Source organism: Aethalodelphis obliquidens, unplaced genomic scaffold (genome assembly GCF_003676395.1).
Source record: "Aethalodelphis obliquidens isolate GAN/ISIS:26980383/991018 unplaced genomic scaffold, ASM367639v1 scaffold3, whole genome shotgun sequence".
In the NCBI taxonomy this organism is placed as follows: Eukaryota; Metazoa; Chordata; class Mammalia; order Artiodactyla; family Delphinidae; genus Aethalodelphis; species Aethalodelphis obliquidens.
In genome coordinates, this window is record NW_020837947.1 from 79,774,951 (window position 1) to 79,793,007 (window position 18,057).

Sequence of the window (18,057 nt, forward strand, 5' to 3'; positions counted from 1 at the left end):
AACAAATGATCAGTAATCCCTTAATTTCTATATTAACTCAGCAAATATCTTAGGTTGTAACTACAAGTAGACGCTTAGATTATCCATTCGTAGAAGAGATATTTAAGAAGTTGGCGTCATTCAGATAAATAACAGACGCTCAAAATATTTGCATATTTCAGGTAATACATTCATTGGTAACATTTCAATGGTTTCAGAAACTAAGTACTGATGTCTTACTATGGATATAGGAATGCACTGGATTTAATCCTCTTCAGTAATCGGAATGATCACTAAGAGAAATGCATGAGAATTTTCTTAAGCCCTAAGACTTAAGGGCTGCCTTCAAATTACCCATCTCATTTTTTGAACGAGGCTATTCCCGTATAGGAGATTTCTTTACACGAATGTCTTTAAGCATCACAACTGTGTTTAAGCACATGTCAAATGATAGAGAAGGCGCCCCAGAACATCTCAGGGAAACAGAAGATGCCGCACATCACAACACCAAGCCTACCTTTCTGCATCAGAGGCAGTGCCTTTCCTAGTCTGTTTTTGGGTGCTAGATCTTTCAGACTTTCTGGAGTGCCTGTGGAATGAAATGTTAAAGAAATACAAAACATATGATGAATCAAGCCACGGTCATCTCATACAATGATAAAAGCAATAGACATGAAAAATGGCAACTATTGTACCTAAATGGTTTTGTCAGCCCGTACTTTTTAAAATAAAATGAAAATAAAAACCAGAACTGGTACTGTGTGGAAGACACAAGTTTCCCAACAGGAGACACAGAAGCTGGCACCCCATCAGTGTAGATGCGTTAAGTCTACAGTCTTGAGGTCATGGGGGTTCCTGCTGGCAACTGTGCCTTCCTGAGGAAGGAACAAACTCAACGGTGAAACGCAGTGATGATAAACGTGACGACAGTTGTGGTTTAGGTGCTGAAAGACCACACACGGGGGAAGTGCCCTCCACTCTGACAGGTTGAAACGTGGGGCTACAAAGATGTTCTCCTTTGCTTTTTTTCTCCCCCAAAATTATGAAGAAAAGAGAAGAAAAATGCTCTAGGGAAACGTGTTTGACATAAATAAAAGTATTTAAAAATCAACTATTCAAATTACTTTAAAAATGGTCATAAAGATACTTTTGCAGTCATGTAGCATTTTAAAAACTTAATCATACCTCACAAGTCAAAGAACTAATAAAGTTCCTGATTTACTCTATGTTCTAAAGGTAGGTATGTACATCGAACATTTGAAACCCGAAATGCATTTTCCTATAGAAATAATGCTTATACATAGAGTTTATTTCCCCAAGGCAGCTTACATATGTCCATTCAACCTAAAATGTGTCTGGACTACAATATATTTGAAAGAAAAAAAATATTGTGGTCAAGAAACTCACTTCTTTAAAACAAAACAGAGAAACCATAAAAAACATTATAGTTTATCTTGATAATTGATTGTCTACAATTTATCCTTATTTTTATTTCCTGCTATCCCTTCCTTCCAACAATGTTAAGGAGAAAACTGTCTTTTTTGGAGATATTATTAACATGTAACATCGTACTAGCTTCAGGCATATGACATAATTATTCAATATTTGTGAATATGACAAAATGACCACCGCAATAAGCCTAGTCAACACCCACCACCACTAGCTAGAAATTTTCTTTTCTTGTGATGAGAAACTTTAAGATCTAGTCTCTTGTCTCTACTCCTTTTACTTGTTAAGGCCAGATGCTCTGATATCCAGCATAGGTCCAGGCACAGGGATGCACATCAAAGTGCCAGGTCCGCGTCACAGGGCGCGTGCGCTTCTGGGGATGCTCGTCCCGCCCCTCCTCTCTCCCTGCTGCCACTTGCTCGGCTCACATGAGTTTGCCCTCAAACTCAGAATCTGGGTTTAGAATTCGGGTTCCAGCTGTGTATCCTTGAGACTTTCATGACTCTGACATCTCGCTTCTGAGGTGGCAAAAGGGATGTGACAGAGGAGGGGCATCTCTCCTTACCACGTCCCTAGACTAGTTGGAAATCAGTCCATTCCCCAGGAAAACTCTGGGCTTAGAGGGGTTAAGTCATTTGCTCTCACTCACATGGTTCTTACATGTCAAACTAAGAGTCTATAATCTCAATGTCCATGAATGCGTTGCATCTGTGGCATAAATGACACTGGATCATAGTAGCTAAAAGCACGGACTCTAGAGCCAAACTGGGTTTGATCTCTACTCTGTTTCTGACCAGCTGGATGATTTGAGTCGAGTTACTTAGCCTCTCTGGGCCTCAGTGTTTTCCACCTGCAAAATGGCAATAATAACACTATCACCTTACAGATTTGCTAACTCTAAATATTTCAGTATTACTCAGTATTTGTATTGTAGTATTTGTAGTTTTTTGCAGTATTACATAGAACAAGGATTTGTAGTGCTTTTAGCATTACTTAAAATAGGAAGAGATCAATGCTATAAAAGTATTATTTAAAATGATAATAATATATATTTGTTTCTTGAAGATAAAGACTCTTATTCATGTGTAAGAGTATCAAACTCCATGTCCCATAACTGGATGACAAATATTCATGCAGAGGTTCATGCATCTAACTTTTGTCCTTGTTTTAGTGTTTAACCCATGGATGCCCTTTTTTTTCCTCTTCAAATGCCACAGAAACGTACTTTACTGAAGATTCTTCTAAAGTTTCCTACAAAGGGCATGTCTTTATAATTCTTCTAACCACTTAAAAGAATCTTCAAGTTGAGTTAAAATGACATTCACTTGATTGTAATAATTCAGTGTAAAGCAAGAATAGAGAAGAAAATAGAAAATCCTACTGTCTTTTCTACCCCAAATCCTAAGTTATAGCTATGAATATATTGTATGTTTAAACACAGCTCTTTCTTGGAATTAGGGTCTTATGATACGTAAACAGGAGAGGTTAAAACCATCAATTTATATTCGTGTACTATTTCCCTGAAACTATTGATCATGTGATCATAAAATGGATCACAGTGAAAGGAACTACCTTCTGCCTTACATTACTCTTTCCTAAGTTCCTCATGGGCAGGAACTGTGTTTGGGTTATTACCGTAACATCAACACCCAGGACATAGTAGCTTCTCAATAAATATATGTTGGCTAGGTGGTTAAAAAAGTAATATTTTGTAATATTCTACTGGAATTTGAGAATCTAAAAGGTTACGACAAGTAAAAACCTAATCAGGGTTATACAGTTCAGCTTACATCAAATCAAATAAATTTAGACATAAAACTTGGCATTGTTTTCTGGTCTTTGGTAAAACCTAAGATACCATAAATAAGAAATGCCCTCTGGTTACTGCCTTATGCATAATGAGGTGTCAGTCATCATTACTGGCCCAACGCATGTTCATCATGATGCAACCAGGCAGCATGGACTCAGTTTTAGAGTCTTGAGGGCCATCAGCATTCAGCTAGTCCATCTACAGCCACCTAAATCTACAGATGAGGAAAATAAGTCCCAGGAAGGTTAAGTGACTTGTCCAAGGGAATATGGGTCTGAGTCAGCTGGTGAGGCACCATCCTGGCCCATGGCCCTAGGTTCCCGCCCCCTCTGCCATCGAGCCTCCCAGTTCACAGGGCACAAATTAAGGTCCTTAAAAGCTATAAAGGTATATTCAAATGTAAGGTGTAACAATAATTATTGTATTATTAAATGGAAGCAAGAGTAATAATCAAAAAGTGAGGGCATTCCTAATTAAGTCTAATTTTCTGGAAGTTCCATTTTTAATTATTATTCTCTATTAGATTAAGTGTGAAGATTCATAAAATGTACTAATGAAAAGAAAGGCAATTGTTAAAATCTGTTTCTGGGCCACTTTCCTTTCCTCATCTATAACTAAATTCAGTTAGAGCAACTCCCTGAAGACATTGATAAATAAAACTTTTCTGAAGATACTACAATTCTATTAAAGTGGAAAATTAACATGCTAATAAGATGAAAATATAGTCTGCTTTGGGGAAAATGTAATAAATTCTACCACATAATGTTTTAATTATAATTAACACTGATATCATAAGAATCTTTATGTCTATATTTTAGTTGCCTATCCAGATGGCTTAATGTGAAATGCAAATCTCTATCATCTTGTTTCCTCATAATTTTGGGAAGGAAAAAATTAAATTTAAACAGAATCTACCTAAACAAGAAATGTTCACATACAGTGAAGATGGATGCATACCATTAAGATATATTTACCCTTTTGTTTATTATTGATATTTATGTATATGACTATAGCCATTAAACAGACTAAGTATTTCAGTACATGGGTACATTTCATTCATTTAAGAAAAGGACATCTTGGAAAAGCACAGATGATAAAGGATGTTATAAAGCAAACAAAAATGATTAGTGATGCACTGAATTTATAGGTGGTTCTACATTAACTCTGCATCTACGTGGCAAGTATGATGAATTCTGGAAGTGAAAAAGTGGGTCATTTCTTTATCTTATAAATATTTTAAATGGAGAAAGAAGATTCATCCACTTTGAATCAAAAGAAACCCCTTGATATTTAAGGATAAAGATTCCTATAGGCAAGTAGCTGCTTCCAAGTTGCAAAAGAAATCAGAACTAGATTAGCAGAATAATTCAGGAATTAATTTTAAACACAGTGGGATACTTTAATTTAAACTCCTGGAAAATAATGTGATTTTATCAAATATTTTCCATTTTAAGTCACATCAATAAGTTGCCTCCTTGAAAATATCATGTACAATGATGCAAAAACATTCCCAATCAAAACAACAGAGTCAGTAACTTCAAGCCAATGAAGTATCAACATACATCCCAAAATGTACCAAGTAAGAACTATCACCTCACATTTATTAGAACGGTCACTATCAAAACATTGTTTTTAATTTAAAAAGAATATGTTGTGTTTTCTTGAAAAAATATTTACCAAGAAGTTGAATTAGATGGTGATAATAATATTAATAATAACAGTAATTTATACTTGCCTTTCACTTAAGGATGATGCATTCAACTGTGAGCACTAAACTCAAAACCTCAATGCTTCAGGGATCTATTAAAATACATTTTTTCTAACTTGCCACTCACAAATTTTGGTTAATTTGAAGCCACAAGTAGCTCTCAATTTTACTAAGATTCATAACAGAGTTATGTGCACACGGATTCATAAAAGTTACTATTTATATATTAAAATAATGCCATTTACAAAGAAATACTTTGTTATTGGAGTGATGATTCTTAAAATTTTCAATATTTTTAAAATTTTGCAAGAAAATTTTCACTAGAATTTTAAAGTCACAAACATTCCCTGGGGTTCCAAACTTACGTATTTTTTCCTCATCCTTGTTTTACAAAATCCTACAACTTCTAGGAAAATTCCTCCATCTAGAGAAACATGCTTCCATGTTAATTCCAAATAAAGCTATTGTACCACTTGAGATGACATCAAGATTTCTTACTGTTGAAATTAAATTATGGAGAAATGCTACATTAAAAATTGTGTGTGTGTGTGAACACACGCACTGTGTGAAATAAGACGGCAACTCAATGCTTTCCAACTTACTAGAGAGCTCTCTTAAGCAAATATTTACTTACTGTATTACTATGTTAGTTTCAAAATAATCAAATATGCCTTGATACCGGACATCCAAAGGCGATTATATAAACTGTCACTGATTTTAGAATATTTTTTTTTTAGCAACCAGTGACCTAGGGCAAAAGTCACCTGATGGCAAAATTCTTATGAACATTCACTGTCTCCAAATCTGACGCCATGTTCACCTCATTTGTGAATTGGCAGAAACTTCTGAATGAGTAAATGAAGCTAATAGGAGGTGAAATGCAAGTGTTGTGTTCCTGAACAGTTGCCATGGTTTCCTATGAATTTACCGTCAGCTGACGCAGTAATTTCTCTCTCATTTTTATAAGCACTTATATATTTTAATAATAAAAACTTATTGTAAATAACATTCTGTTCCCAACAGTAATATATCATAGTATCAAGCCATTTAAAATGTATTTCCTTTTGTTGAACACAGAATTTACTTACAAATAAATCATAATGAAAAGTAAAATGTATGTTCAGAATTATGTATTAGGAAGAGTTTCCTTTAATAATCTTATCTAAAAGGACTATTTCTGCTTCTAAAATCTACCTTTAAAATTATATATAAAATCTATGAAATCAAATAACATAATTCACATGTTATTAAAAGACAACTAATCTTCAACTAATCTTCATCTCATGTATGTAAGAACTAAAACTACTATTTGGATTTCCATGTTGCTTATCCTAAACCCAGATAAACTTACATTTATATTCACTACAGAGACCATCACACTTAATCGTCTTATACTCTAGCAATCATTACATAAGATGAAATCCAGGATAGTCTCTTATAAGAGGAAATTCTAAGTTCCTTCATGGCCATGACACTGCTTTTCTTAAACACTGTTGTGACTCTAGCCATTAGAATAGTGCACACAGTAAAGGCACAAAAAAGTTTTGCTGAATGAATGAGTAGCAATGTGGGTGCACATTTTAAAATTTTATTTATACTATTATTTTATATTCTTATTTGAAAAGACTTTAAGTTTGTAATAATTTTTACATTGGAGATTTTACTAATTTTTCTAGTCTCATAAATTCTATCCTAGAAATCAGTTAGCAGTAGAAGGAACCAGATTTAAATTCCAAATACGTAAGTCATATTCACAGGTAAAGGTGTTAAAGATTAAAGCATAATAAAATATTCAAAAAGCCTCCATAAAATACCACCTTGGGGTCCAACATTTGTAAGAGGACTTATTAATCTTTTCTGAGTGACGGCGTTTAGTTTTTCTTTCAAATTGAAATATACTAAATAAGATGTCACCCATGTGATGGCTGAATTTCTGCTTCACCAGAAGAGAAGCAGTCAAAACACCCATAACCTTTTGTAGCCAGTTGGGAAACGACATGGCCTACGTATAAGAGCCATCACAAAAGAGGAGAATTGGGTGAACAACGCCCAAGGAGGAAAACAAAGCAGTGGAAATACATAGTGTGGCACTTGTGACATCACAGCATGAAGTAGATTCAAAGCACTGATGTTATTTTTAAAAACCTACCTTGTTGACTGACCCTAGCCCTGGACAATACTTGGCTTAAAAACACAATATTCATAAAATAGATGAGAACGAGGTATTCTGTCTTAAATCAGGGAATAGGCCCCAAAGCCTAAACTTCATTATTAACAAAACAAAACGAAGAAGATCAGATCGTCAACCAGTATAACAAAAGAACAAGCTCTGCGATAGATTTTAATACATTTTAAAGCACCTGAGAATTTTAATTTAGTCAAGCGTAGACAAAATCAATAGTTAAATATGTTTCTAGAAAATCGAAACCCTAAGACAAATGCTCATTAAGAGAGAACTCTCCCGCTGGACCCGACTTTACTGTGTTTAAACCATGCCCTGTGCGTGCTAGCTTCACTTCAGGAAACATTCTAAGGTGCTTTATCAGAAGTGGATGCATTTAGTTTGGGAATCACCACCTCTTACGCTCTGGCCCCTAAAAGGAAGGCATCATAACCACATGGCTCTTGGCTACCCTCCACTTGGTGGCCTGCCGGCCTCTGGAAGCCACTTGTCTGTGGGGAGGAAGTGACTAGTACCTGTCATTCTCCGGAGACGCATGCTGGATTTGAATCCTGGGGCTAGGAGGCCGTCTCCTATCTAGAGAGGGGGACCATCTACCCCTGTTTGCCCAATGAACAAGACAGGAAAAAACAAGACATTTAGTAACTCCTAAAATAAAAGAATATATGGAACAAGAGGACTGGAAAATCACCCCAAAAAGTCAAAGTGTAGATTCTTTGCTCCATAATTTACTCTTCATTTTTGCAGGCCTTGGAAAGATAAATGACAATATTGTAGGAAAATAAAACTTGCAGCCTTACATGTGAATAGAGAAACAACTTATTTGGGAAGATGTCTGAAATCTCCTGTGTAATCTTGTTCTTTTAAATGTGGTGTGTGTCTGCAAAACTATACCTACACATAAATACGTATGTATAACTTGACAAAGATGCATCCTTAAGAATCAGGCAGATGCCTGAATAAAACAGATTTAAGAAGCCACCAATGCTTATTTGATACGAGGTCTTGAAATTACTGGATAAAGTGGCAAATGAGGTGTGTGAATTTCATACAAAGCAGAAGCATAGTTTAAGTGGAAGAAATAAAACTACTCTCTAGTGTGGAAACAATAACATGAAGAAATGATTCATGGAGACGCTACCAGGGAAGTCTTAACAAGTTTTCTGGGGGAAAACTGCAGGGTTAGTAACTGAAATGAAAAAATTGTCAGCAAAACCCACTGATGGATAAAAGTGGGAAATACAGATAAATGCCATTGTAAAATAGTATTACCTTCAAAAAATCCTGTTAATCTTTACTTGCAAAGGTATCTCTCCTTGGGGTAAACAGTTGTTTTCTTATTTCAGCATTTACAAGAATATTGTTTTTATGATTAACAGTTAAATAAAAGTTTGAAACTTGGTTCATTCTTTTGTTAAACTATCTTGAGATTCTGTCTCTGCATAACCACAAATTACAGACATCCGGGCAAATACTGAAAAGAGGCCGTAAGGGACTGGACGGCCCAAATTTGGAAAGTTTAACATATTCGAGATGAACATTTTAAGCAGGATAATTTCTCTGCGTATTGGCTTCCTCATATGCAACAAGGGATCACTGAATGGGGTTTAAGACTCGTCTAACTATACGATTTTATAATAATCCAAAGAAGACCAGTCGTAACATTTTTTAAGAGCCATCTCTTTTTGCCGTTAACTTGGCTTCGTGAATTTATTAGACAATTTGGACAAAAGCAGCAGAGGGCTATCAACATGTGACCAGGATACCTTTAGTCAGCAGGTGCTCTTCTCTGAAAGCCCCTGGGAAGACTCTTTGTCATCACTCAGCCTTGGATGGATGGAAGGAGGGCTCTGAGGAAGCCGTGAAGCAAACAAAGATACTTGAAAGCAGAATTTGGGCAGAAGAGAAAACTCTGTGGCATGTCCTCTGGAATGTGTTGTTTGTGAAATTAAAAACAAATTTGCATTCATTTCAAATTATTGAATGATTTTAAGTGAGTATATAGTTGGTCAATCCAATCGGAAGGCTTGAAAATGTAGCTTTGCACCTTACTGGCTTTTGTTCTGCAGACACAATAAAGAAAAACATTTCTAAAACCGTTGAAAACAATTATAGCTAGTGTTTTGCACATGCAATTGTACTCAGTCATGAGAAAACTTAAGGTGTTCTTTAAAAATACAGAGTTGATATGTTTTTCTTTAAACATTTTTGAAGGAATAAGTAATATTCACTTGACAAGATTATGAATAACCTTGCTTCCTGAGGCAAAATTCCAGTCCTTGTGTTTATTTAAACATGAAAAGTAAAGAAAAATGCTATAATTATGAAACATGCAGTGAAAGCCATGAAAGAGAGGGTGTACGTTTAGAAACAAGGCATTGTGAATGCAAGCTATTAAAAGGTAAACTTTCAGAAATATTTAGCATCATACATGTACACCTGTGCACTCAAAGTCCTTCTGAATATGCTGATATGCAGTCCCAATAACATAAATGTTTGCTTCACCCTCATATCTTTGATATGATGAGAGTAGGATCAAATTATACCCAATTTTTGTCCAAAGAACAGACATCACATAAGTTTTAATATCATGCATTTGTGAGCTTGAAATATACTAACGTTTTATATGTTTTTAAAATGTGTCCAACTTCTTTCTCTGTTTCTCCTATCACACAGAAGGACCAAAATTAGAATCTTTATTCCCTTATTATTGAGCAAAACACACACCTTCCACGTCGTTTTCATGCTAGAAGCGAACATGGCAGGCTACACTGGAGTCATTAATCACGAAACTGAACTAAAACAGCCCCTTCTTGACTTTTCTTCCCAACTGTCTTGCCTGCGGGTTACCTTAGTTGCATTATAAGTGCTTTAATCTCAGGTATTCTAAACTCATTAATTCAGAAACATCTATTTGTTGGGAGTCCATCCTTTTCTCTGTGCTCAGAACAGGAGGGGAAGGGTCACTCTGGTGGCTGTGGAACTGAAGGAACAGGCTGGGGCCTCCCCAAATAAGGGGCTACAGTGTCTTGTTTTGCTTTGTTTGGGCAGTTACATCAACTACACCCAGCACAGAATAAATATTTGCAAATGTTTAAGTAGATAATAAGAGGATAAGATTTGAGGTTTGGGGGTAATACTGGTAAGAAGTAATAAGAAACTTAACTAAGAAATCAACAGCGGTGGTTTTCCCTGGTGGCGCAGTGGTTGAGAGTCCGCCTGCCGATGCAGGGGACATGGGTTCGTGCCCTGGTCCGGGAAGATCCCACATGCCACGGAGTGGCTGGGCCCGTGAGCCGTGGCTGCTGAGCCTGCGTGTCCGGAGCCTGTGCTCCGCGGCGGGAGAGGCCACAACAGTGAGAGGCCCGCATACCGCAAAAAAAAAAAAAAAAAAAAAAGAAATCAACAGCGGTAAGGGGACCCACCGAGGAGATATAAGGACATAGAACTGACAGTCCTCAGCAAGCAATGAAATGGTTCTTGCATTGGGGCTCTTCTCCCCAGCAAGGATATACCTTACAACAAAAGTGCGTGTGTTTAAATGTGTCATTCGTATGTATGCTTGCATATTTACACATCTTTCAGTGGTGCATATGTCCTGGCAGAGCATGGCTAAGCAGCTTAACTATCTAAAAGAGAGATTATATGGAAATGTAAACCATTCATTCCCTAAATAGCACACACAAAAATTATCTGTGAAGTTCTGTCATATTACACACCAACCCTGAACAGACTAGAGATCTGATTATACAGTACATATTTTTATTGTCTATTCCCATTATTCATTTAGTCCTTTGAAACATTTTCCCCAATCTTATTTTAAGTGAAAATTAATATAGGTGCTTATACTTTGGAATAAAGTTTATTTATTTCAATTGAAGTTACAGTTAAGTTTTAGGTAGGAACTTCCTTTCTCTTAGGCCTCGTGTTTCCATGTGGAGGGAAATTCCTTCAAGTCCTACTTCGGGCCTCTCTCCACCCCAAGGAGGGAGGAGGGGGACTTTGTGTTAAAGAATCAGGCACTGATGACTTAGCCCTTTCTGGATTCCTCCTTCCTAATCAGTCTGCCTGCAAACAGCAAACCCCACAGCAAATCAACCTGCCCAGCAGCCCTCAGAAGGCAGAAGCCTCTCGTGGTTCAGAAAGTGTGGCAGCCTCTTGGTGAGTCACCGGCAAGCTTACAACCTGAAGTCTAGCTTCTGCACTTGTTCACTGTATTTACGGTGATAATTAGATCCCCCACCTTGCAGTTCTTGGGTCTAGCTCACAACTGGACACAGATTCCGGAGCAGAAAATATGGGGTGTTTTTTAAGTTCCCCCAAAGCACCAGATGGAACATGTACTAAGTAAAAACTAATAATGCTATCGCAAGAGATGGCAAGGCCAAATACGATCCCTGACCTCCAGGAGTACAGTCTAGTGGAAGAAACAAGCGTGACTAAGTGAAATAGAACGCATGTGGTGTTACATGGGCCCAGAAAAGAGAGTTAATAATTCTGCCTGGCAAGGAAAGGCAAGCATGTGCGGGAGAGGTTAAGAGAAGTTTTATAGACGAAATGGTTATTTGACTTCCTGTTTTGAAGAATGAGGAGAATTTTTAGGCAGACAACAAAGGAAAAAGGGTATTTCAATTTTAATGGGAAAAAGACTTGAGACAAAAAGGAACAGAACGATTAATAGAGCTTATGAGAAATTAACGGGGCAAGAATGGCATCGGAAGTGGGGATGGGCTATAGTATAATGAAGCGGGGGGGGCGGGATCTGTCTTGGAGATTCTTGAAGGAGAACCGATAGGACTTCCTGTCTCATCAAATGAGACAAAGGAGCAGAAGTATTTCCAGATTTTGTGGATGGTTATATGTCAAAGCTGCCAAAGTACAGGGACATTTCAGAAGAGAAAGCATTTTGCTTGCAGAGGATTTGAGGGAGACAGTGCATTCGATTTCGACTTTTGATGCACACAGGGTCTACCAACCACCGAGAAATTTAGGCCTGGTTTGCAGGGGAGGGTCTGGCATGACCAGTTACAGTGGAGTGTTGTCTCCATATGTATTAGTGTGGAAACTTTTTTTTAAGCTTATTTATTTATTTTTGGCTGTGTTAGGTCTTCGTTGCTGCGCACGGGCTTTCTCTAGTTGTGTCGAGCGGGGGCTACTCTTCGTAGCGGTGCGCAGGCTTCTCATTGCGGTGGCTTCTCTTGTTGCGGAGCACGGGTTCTAGGCACGCGGGCTCATTAGTTGTGGTTCGAGGGCTCAGTAGTTGTGGCTCACGGGCTTAGTTGCTCCACGGCATGTGGGATCTTCCCAGACCAGGGCTCGAACCCGTGTCCCCTGCATTGGCAGGCGGATTCTTAACCACTGCGCAACCAGGGATGTCCCAGTGTGGAAACTTTTGACTGATAGACATATAATTTCAGGGATGGGATGGGTGGGGTAAAAGAGGAAAGCTGAGGGGGAGACAGAGACAGGGAGGTTAAGCAGCCTGTAAAGGAGACTGCCTCAGCACAGAGGTGTTAGGGAATTTGTAGAGGATGCTGAAGAAAGGAGACGTTAGATTTCTGGAAGAGGTCAAGGAAGAAGATAAAACATCCGAGGAAAGGAATCATTCTCCAGTGGCTCTAGAAATCAGTGTTTCTGAACACGTAAGCAACATTCTGCTGTAAAGCCCGGGAAAGGAAAGGTTAACAGCAGGCCTGGAACTCACTCCTTCCGGATCAGGGAACAAGGGGGAACCGATAACCTCAAGCTGACCTTGACACAGATGAAAGTACAGGGACCTTGACCAGACCTCCTTGTAAGCATGCAGTGGTATTTGCTAGAGAAAAGATAAAAGAGAGTCCTTATCTATTCAAGGTCTTCAGCAGGGTACAACTAGTCTTTCTAGATCTTTCACTGTAAATGAACCCCAGATTTCCTGACTTATGGGTCATGACTGGATGGGGCAATGGGGTAACCCCTACGTATTTTTGCTAGTTGTGTGATCAACAGAATATATTATATAATGGAGATGCTCAAACACAGAAATTACTTCCTTTGCAAACAGTGTTTCCACGTGCCTGTCTCAAAATTCATCTGTTAACCTGGGCCAAACCATCCTCATAAGGGAGAAAAGGTCGGCCTGATGGTTTTGGGGTCCTTCGGGAAGAGAACATGCTAACTGTGCCTGGCGCTCCTTTATATTGGAATAATCAGTGAAGTGCGGTGTGGGGTACCGAGTCTGCTTTAACAATTTCATCTTTTGTACTAACACAGAACTTCCTTTGCTTTCAGAGTTAGTGAAGATACTCCAGAAAAGGGCATTAAGTAGGTATAACAGCATACACATGTTCATCAAGATAGTTTAGAATCAGCAAATTGTTTGACCTCGATAGGTTACAAGGCTGTGGAAATACTGATAGGTCACCATCTCAAGAATATGAAGTTATGTCTTTAACAACTTTTCTATAATATCTTATCTACTATGTATATGTCAGGCATTGATCAGCTCTCTGGTCAGTCACCAGAACTAAGTAACCTGGAAAACTCTCAAAGCTTCCACAGTTCCTACTCTCCTCACGTCCTGTCTGGGGACTTACAGGTGCATCTTCCAAAGAGCACAAAGCCCCCACTGCTGGTCCTACTCTGTCCTGTCTCAAAGCTGCTCAGAGGTCTGTGCGCAGAAGGACGGCATCCTCCACACCAAGACACACCTACAGCATCTGTAAATTTCCTGATGAGAACTCATCTCACTTTATTTTCTTCTTGACAACAAATTGACCCCAATAAGTTAAAGAACATTAGTAACACCAATTCCAGTCCCCTTTCATTTTTTTAAGGGGAAATTTATTTTTTATTCAATAGATAGAGTGAATGTAAGTTTCAATCATATTTTCTCTTCTATCAAAAGTACGTATCATAAGTGAGTGCACTCAGACCTCACTATGACCTGTAAAAGAATCGTGACCAGATTATTTGTCTACAGGTTGGCCTGTTCTAAGGGTATTATCAGAGATGAAATTCACCAATACATGGATCTGTGAATTCTCTGGCTTCAGAGCAACAAGAAAACACGTGCTCGACAGGCTTCAGTGACAGAATAAAACTGTACTGTCCAATGTCGTAGCCACAAGTGGTCAAGGAGCACTGTGAAAAAAGGAATGCAGGGCTTCCCTGGTGGCGCAGCGGTTGGGAGTCCGCCTGCCGATGCAGGGGACGTGGGTTCGTGCCCCGGTCCAGGAGGATCCCACATGCCACAGAGCGGCCGGGCCTGTGAGCCATGGCCACTGAGCCTGCGCGTCCAGAGCCTGTGCTCTGCAATGGGAGAGGCCACAGCAGTGAGAGGCCCGTGTACCGCAAAAAAAAAAAAAAAAAAAAAAAAAGGAATGCAAAATATCTCACTAACAGTTTTTAACTGATTATATGTTAAAATGATAATATTTCAGATATATACTAAAGTATTAAAGTTAATTTCATATTTTAATATGGCAAGCAGAAAATTTAAAATTATGCATGTGGTTCAAACTGTATTTCCCTTAGACAGAACCAATAGAGATGACATTTAAGATGTTAGGGTATCGTTGTAGTCAGAAGATTCCGCTGACTTCATTCTATCCTTGTTTTAACACTAACCAGAAACATATAAGGAAATAATAATAAGTAAAAAAATATAAAAATATTTTTTCTTGCTACTCTTGTATATATTTTTTGGGGGAAATATACAACAAACAAGAATAATGAAACAATTTCAACTGTGATTTTAGAAGAGCCCATTCAACTAAAGAAGAGCCCGTTTCAACTAAAATTTCTTCTACAAATGTAAAGAAATACAAAAAGTTAGATTCCATTGTTTTCTATTACAAATTTTGCAAATACAAAAGAATACAAAATTAAAAAGTAGATATTTTTAGTAGGATCTTATGAAGACACTAAAAAATGAACATGTCTACCTGTACCAATCATTAAGTTCCAGAAATAAACATCTCATAAATAAATGAGTAGAATCAGACTAGAAAGATTGCTAAAGGAAAGCTTGAAGCAGCCTCTGAAGAAGAGGAAAAGTGGGTTACATTAACACAACTAAACATTTTTCCTCAGGATTTGTGAAGAGGTAGTATGCAAATTTCCAGTGAATGACTTCTAATGGAAAAGAGATAACAATTATAACCGAGACTATCAATTATAACCAAGTTTACTGGAATAGAAAGTTCCACCACAATGGAAAAATTAGCTGCTCACACTTAGGAGACAGCGTAGTACATGATCATTGAATTAAAGTCAGAATTATTTATTAATCAATCAATGTAAAGTGTTAAGCAAAATTACATATGTGTGTATATAATGTGCCTTTATTTTTGTAAGGCATCAGGAAATCTATGATAAACATACTATTTTGTGTTGAAATATAATTTAAGGCAAAACGATCTATATCAAAGAGCAAGTTGATTTAAAAAAAACCCTGAATATAGATGCACAAGGGAAGTATTCTATCTAAATAAGATTCTTGTTTTGCATTTATGGAAGACTGTAGTTGAACCTATAAATACTATTTATCAGCGGAAGTACTAGGAAAGTGATCTTCCCCTTCAGATAACTCACTGGCCCTCACAACCATATCAGCGTACCGAAGGCTCCCTGAGGAGGTGTAAAGAAAACCACTGAACAGCAATGAAAGGGGAAAAGCAGCAGCGAGAAGCAGTTACAAATCACGTCACGCCATTTGCAACGGCATCCACGGAAATGTGTGTATGTGCTCCCTCTGGCTCCGCCACATACACACATCTCTACACAGGCGTGTACAGAAGGGAGGGGAAATGCAGACAGTCGGCAAGTGAACATGGATGAATAAGCCGTGAGACTCAAGGACACAAAACAGAGTGATAGGGAAAAAAATGACTGTACAAAATGACAGGAAATTAAGAAAGTCTTTATACCTTTCTCGTTCTGGTGAATGCAAACTAGCATCTGGTCTCAAGCAGTTGGTACTAGCACTCCTCGCCCTGTCAAGGGAGGGCTGCAGGTCACTAGTGCCAGTGCATTGCATCCAGGGTGGAGGAGAAAGACAGAGAAAACAGAGAGAGGAAGACCAGTTAGAGAGGAAAGCATCGAGTCCTGTCCCCTTTACACAAAGTGCAGAATCACTGCGAGTCGGTTCATAAGGGTGTGAGCGCTGACAGGATGGCCGTGCACAGTTTTGTTTAGAAAAAGACACTAAACAAAGATTATGCTTGAATTGCTTTGCATAATTTTTTTAAAAGGGTCTCAGACTGAAAAAAATGAGGCTAACACACCTACTTATGAAAAAACTGGATACAGAAAGCACTGAAACAAAATGCCTAACACTTCATTACCAAGGACAGATGCCACACCAAAACAAAATGAAGGACAGCAGAGGAGGAAAATTTTACAACTCAGCTATTTTTGGTTCAAACACTAGACAGGGGAGGTGGACGGTATGACGTCCAAACGTCCTTACCTAACCAGAATCTCATCAGTAAACCTCAGTGCTCTCGAGTGAAAGCATTCATGGTGAAGGGGTTTGGTTTTAGTATGTGCAGGCAGAATTGAGCTCCACAAAGTAAAATCGTCCCAAAATAAAATAATATAAAATCAATTCTCATAATTGAAATCAACAAGTAAAACAACAAATAAATGACAAAGAAGACAACGACTAGAAATCGGATATTTGAGTAAGCAGATTTCATTTAGAGAAATATTCCAGCATAGGTTTTATAATTAAAGCTATTTTGACTTTTTTATTGTATTTTTAAATTAGTTTTTATTGGACTATAGTTGATTTACACTGTTGTGTTAGTGTCTGCTGTACAGCAAAATGAATCAGTTATACATACGCATATATCCACTCTTTTTTAGATTCTATTCCCATATAATTAAAAAGTAATGAGCAGAGTTCCCTGCGCCATACAGGAGGTTCTTATTAGCTACATATTTTATATGTAGTAGACTGTGTATGTCAATCCCAATCTCCCAATTTATCCTTCCCCCCTTTCCCCCTAAAAGCTATTTTTAGATATCATGAGTTTTCTCTGTATATAATTAATTTTAAGAGGAAATGCTAATGCTTTATTAGAAAGTAAATTTGCTATTTTTAGTTGGTGAGGGATTAGGGATCAGTTTATAACTGAGACTCACTGTTATGACTCTTACCTGTAAATATTCCAGTGAGAACAGTTCTCTAACAAGGGCATCTTGGGCGGTAATGTTTTATAGTGCCTAACAAGATGTCTGGAACATGGGAACGCAGACATGCAGGAAACAGAAAAATACATGTGAAGCGAATTTTATCAGGATATGAAAAAAGTAGGAGACTAGAAAGCTACAAACACAGATGGATCTTTTGTTTTTCTCAGAAAGACCACAATAATTATTTGAAGGTAGGAAAAGAACTGTTAAATATGGAATCATGGACATGTCTTCATAATTAAGATGAAGACTTAAGTTATAGTTTAAAAGCCTTAATTTGAAAAAGATTTGAGAACTACACTCTATGAAGTAACCAACATGAAACTTACTATTTAATCCCTGTTTAATATTATACCTGCTTCTATGGAAATAACTCATAGCTAAAAGTACTAAGCAAATAATTTATGAAATTTGGGAATTAATATGACTAAAAAGTTAATAGTCTAATAACAAGCAAAATGCTGACCAGCATTGCAGGGACAAGGCTGGTGACAGTATTGAAGGCAGTAAAGGAAGGAAGATCAAGAGGTGACTGCAGGGCTTCCCTGGTGGCGCAGTGGTTGAGAGTCCGCCTGCCGATGCAGGGGACGCAGGTTCGTGCCCCGGTCCGGGAAGATCCCACATGCCACGGAGCGGCTGGGCCCGTGAGCCATGGCCGCTGAGCCTGCGCGTCCGGAGCCTGTGCTCCGCAACGGGAGAGGCCACAACAGTGAGAGGCCCGCGTACGGCAAAAAAAAAAAAAAAAAAAAA

At 38.0% G+C, this 18,057-nt stretch overlaps 1 protein-coding gene across 50 annotated transcripts in view; it reads right to left on the reverse strand.

The window, feature by feature from the left end:
* The window catches only part of RIMS1 (regulating synaptic membrane exocytosis 1), a 471,448-nt gene that overhangs the window by 122,609 nt on the left and 330,782 nt on the right, over positions 1-18,057 (reverse strand). For 15 of the 50 annotated variants that reach the window (XM_027092895.1, XM_027092876.1, XM_027092916.1 and 12 more), the window contains exon 15: positions 16,038-16,127. The exons of 3 other annotated variants lie outside the window; for them this stretch is intronic. In XM_027092895.1, coding sequence (XP_026948696.1) covers positions 16,038-16,127 — 90 coding nt within the window. Of the gene's footprint in view, positions 1-496; positions 569-7,643; positions 7,728-16,037; positions 16,128-16,579; positions 16,673-17,271; positions 17,350-18,057 lie in introns of all 50 variants that reach the window. 32 more of the 50 variants (XM_027092846.1, XM_027092821.1, XM_027092838.1 and 29 more) reach the window with 8 other exon arrangements.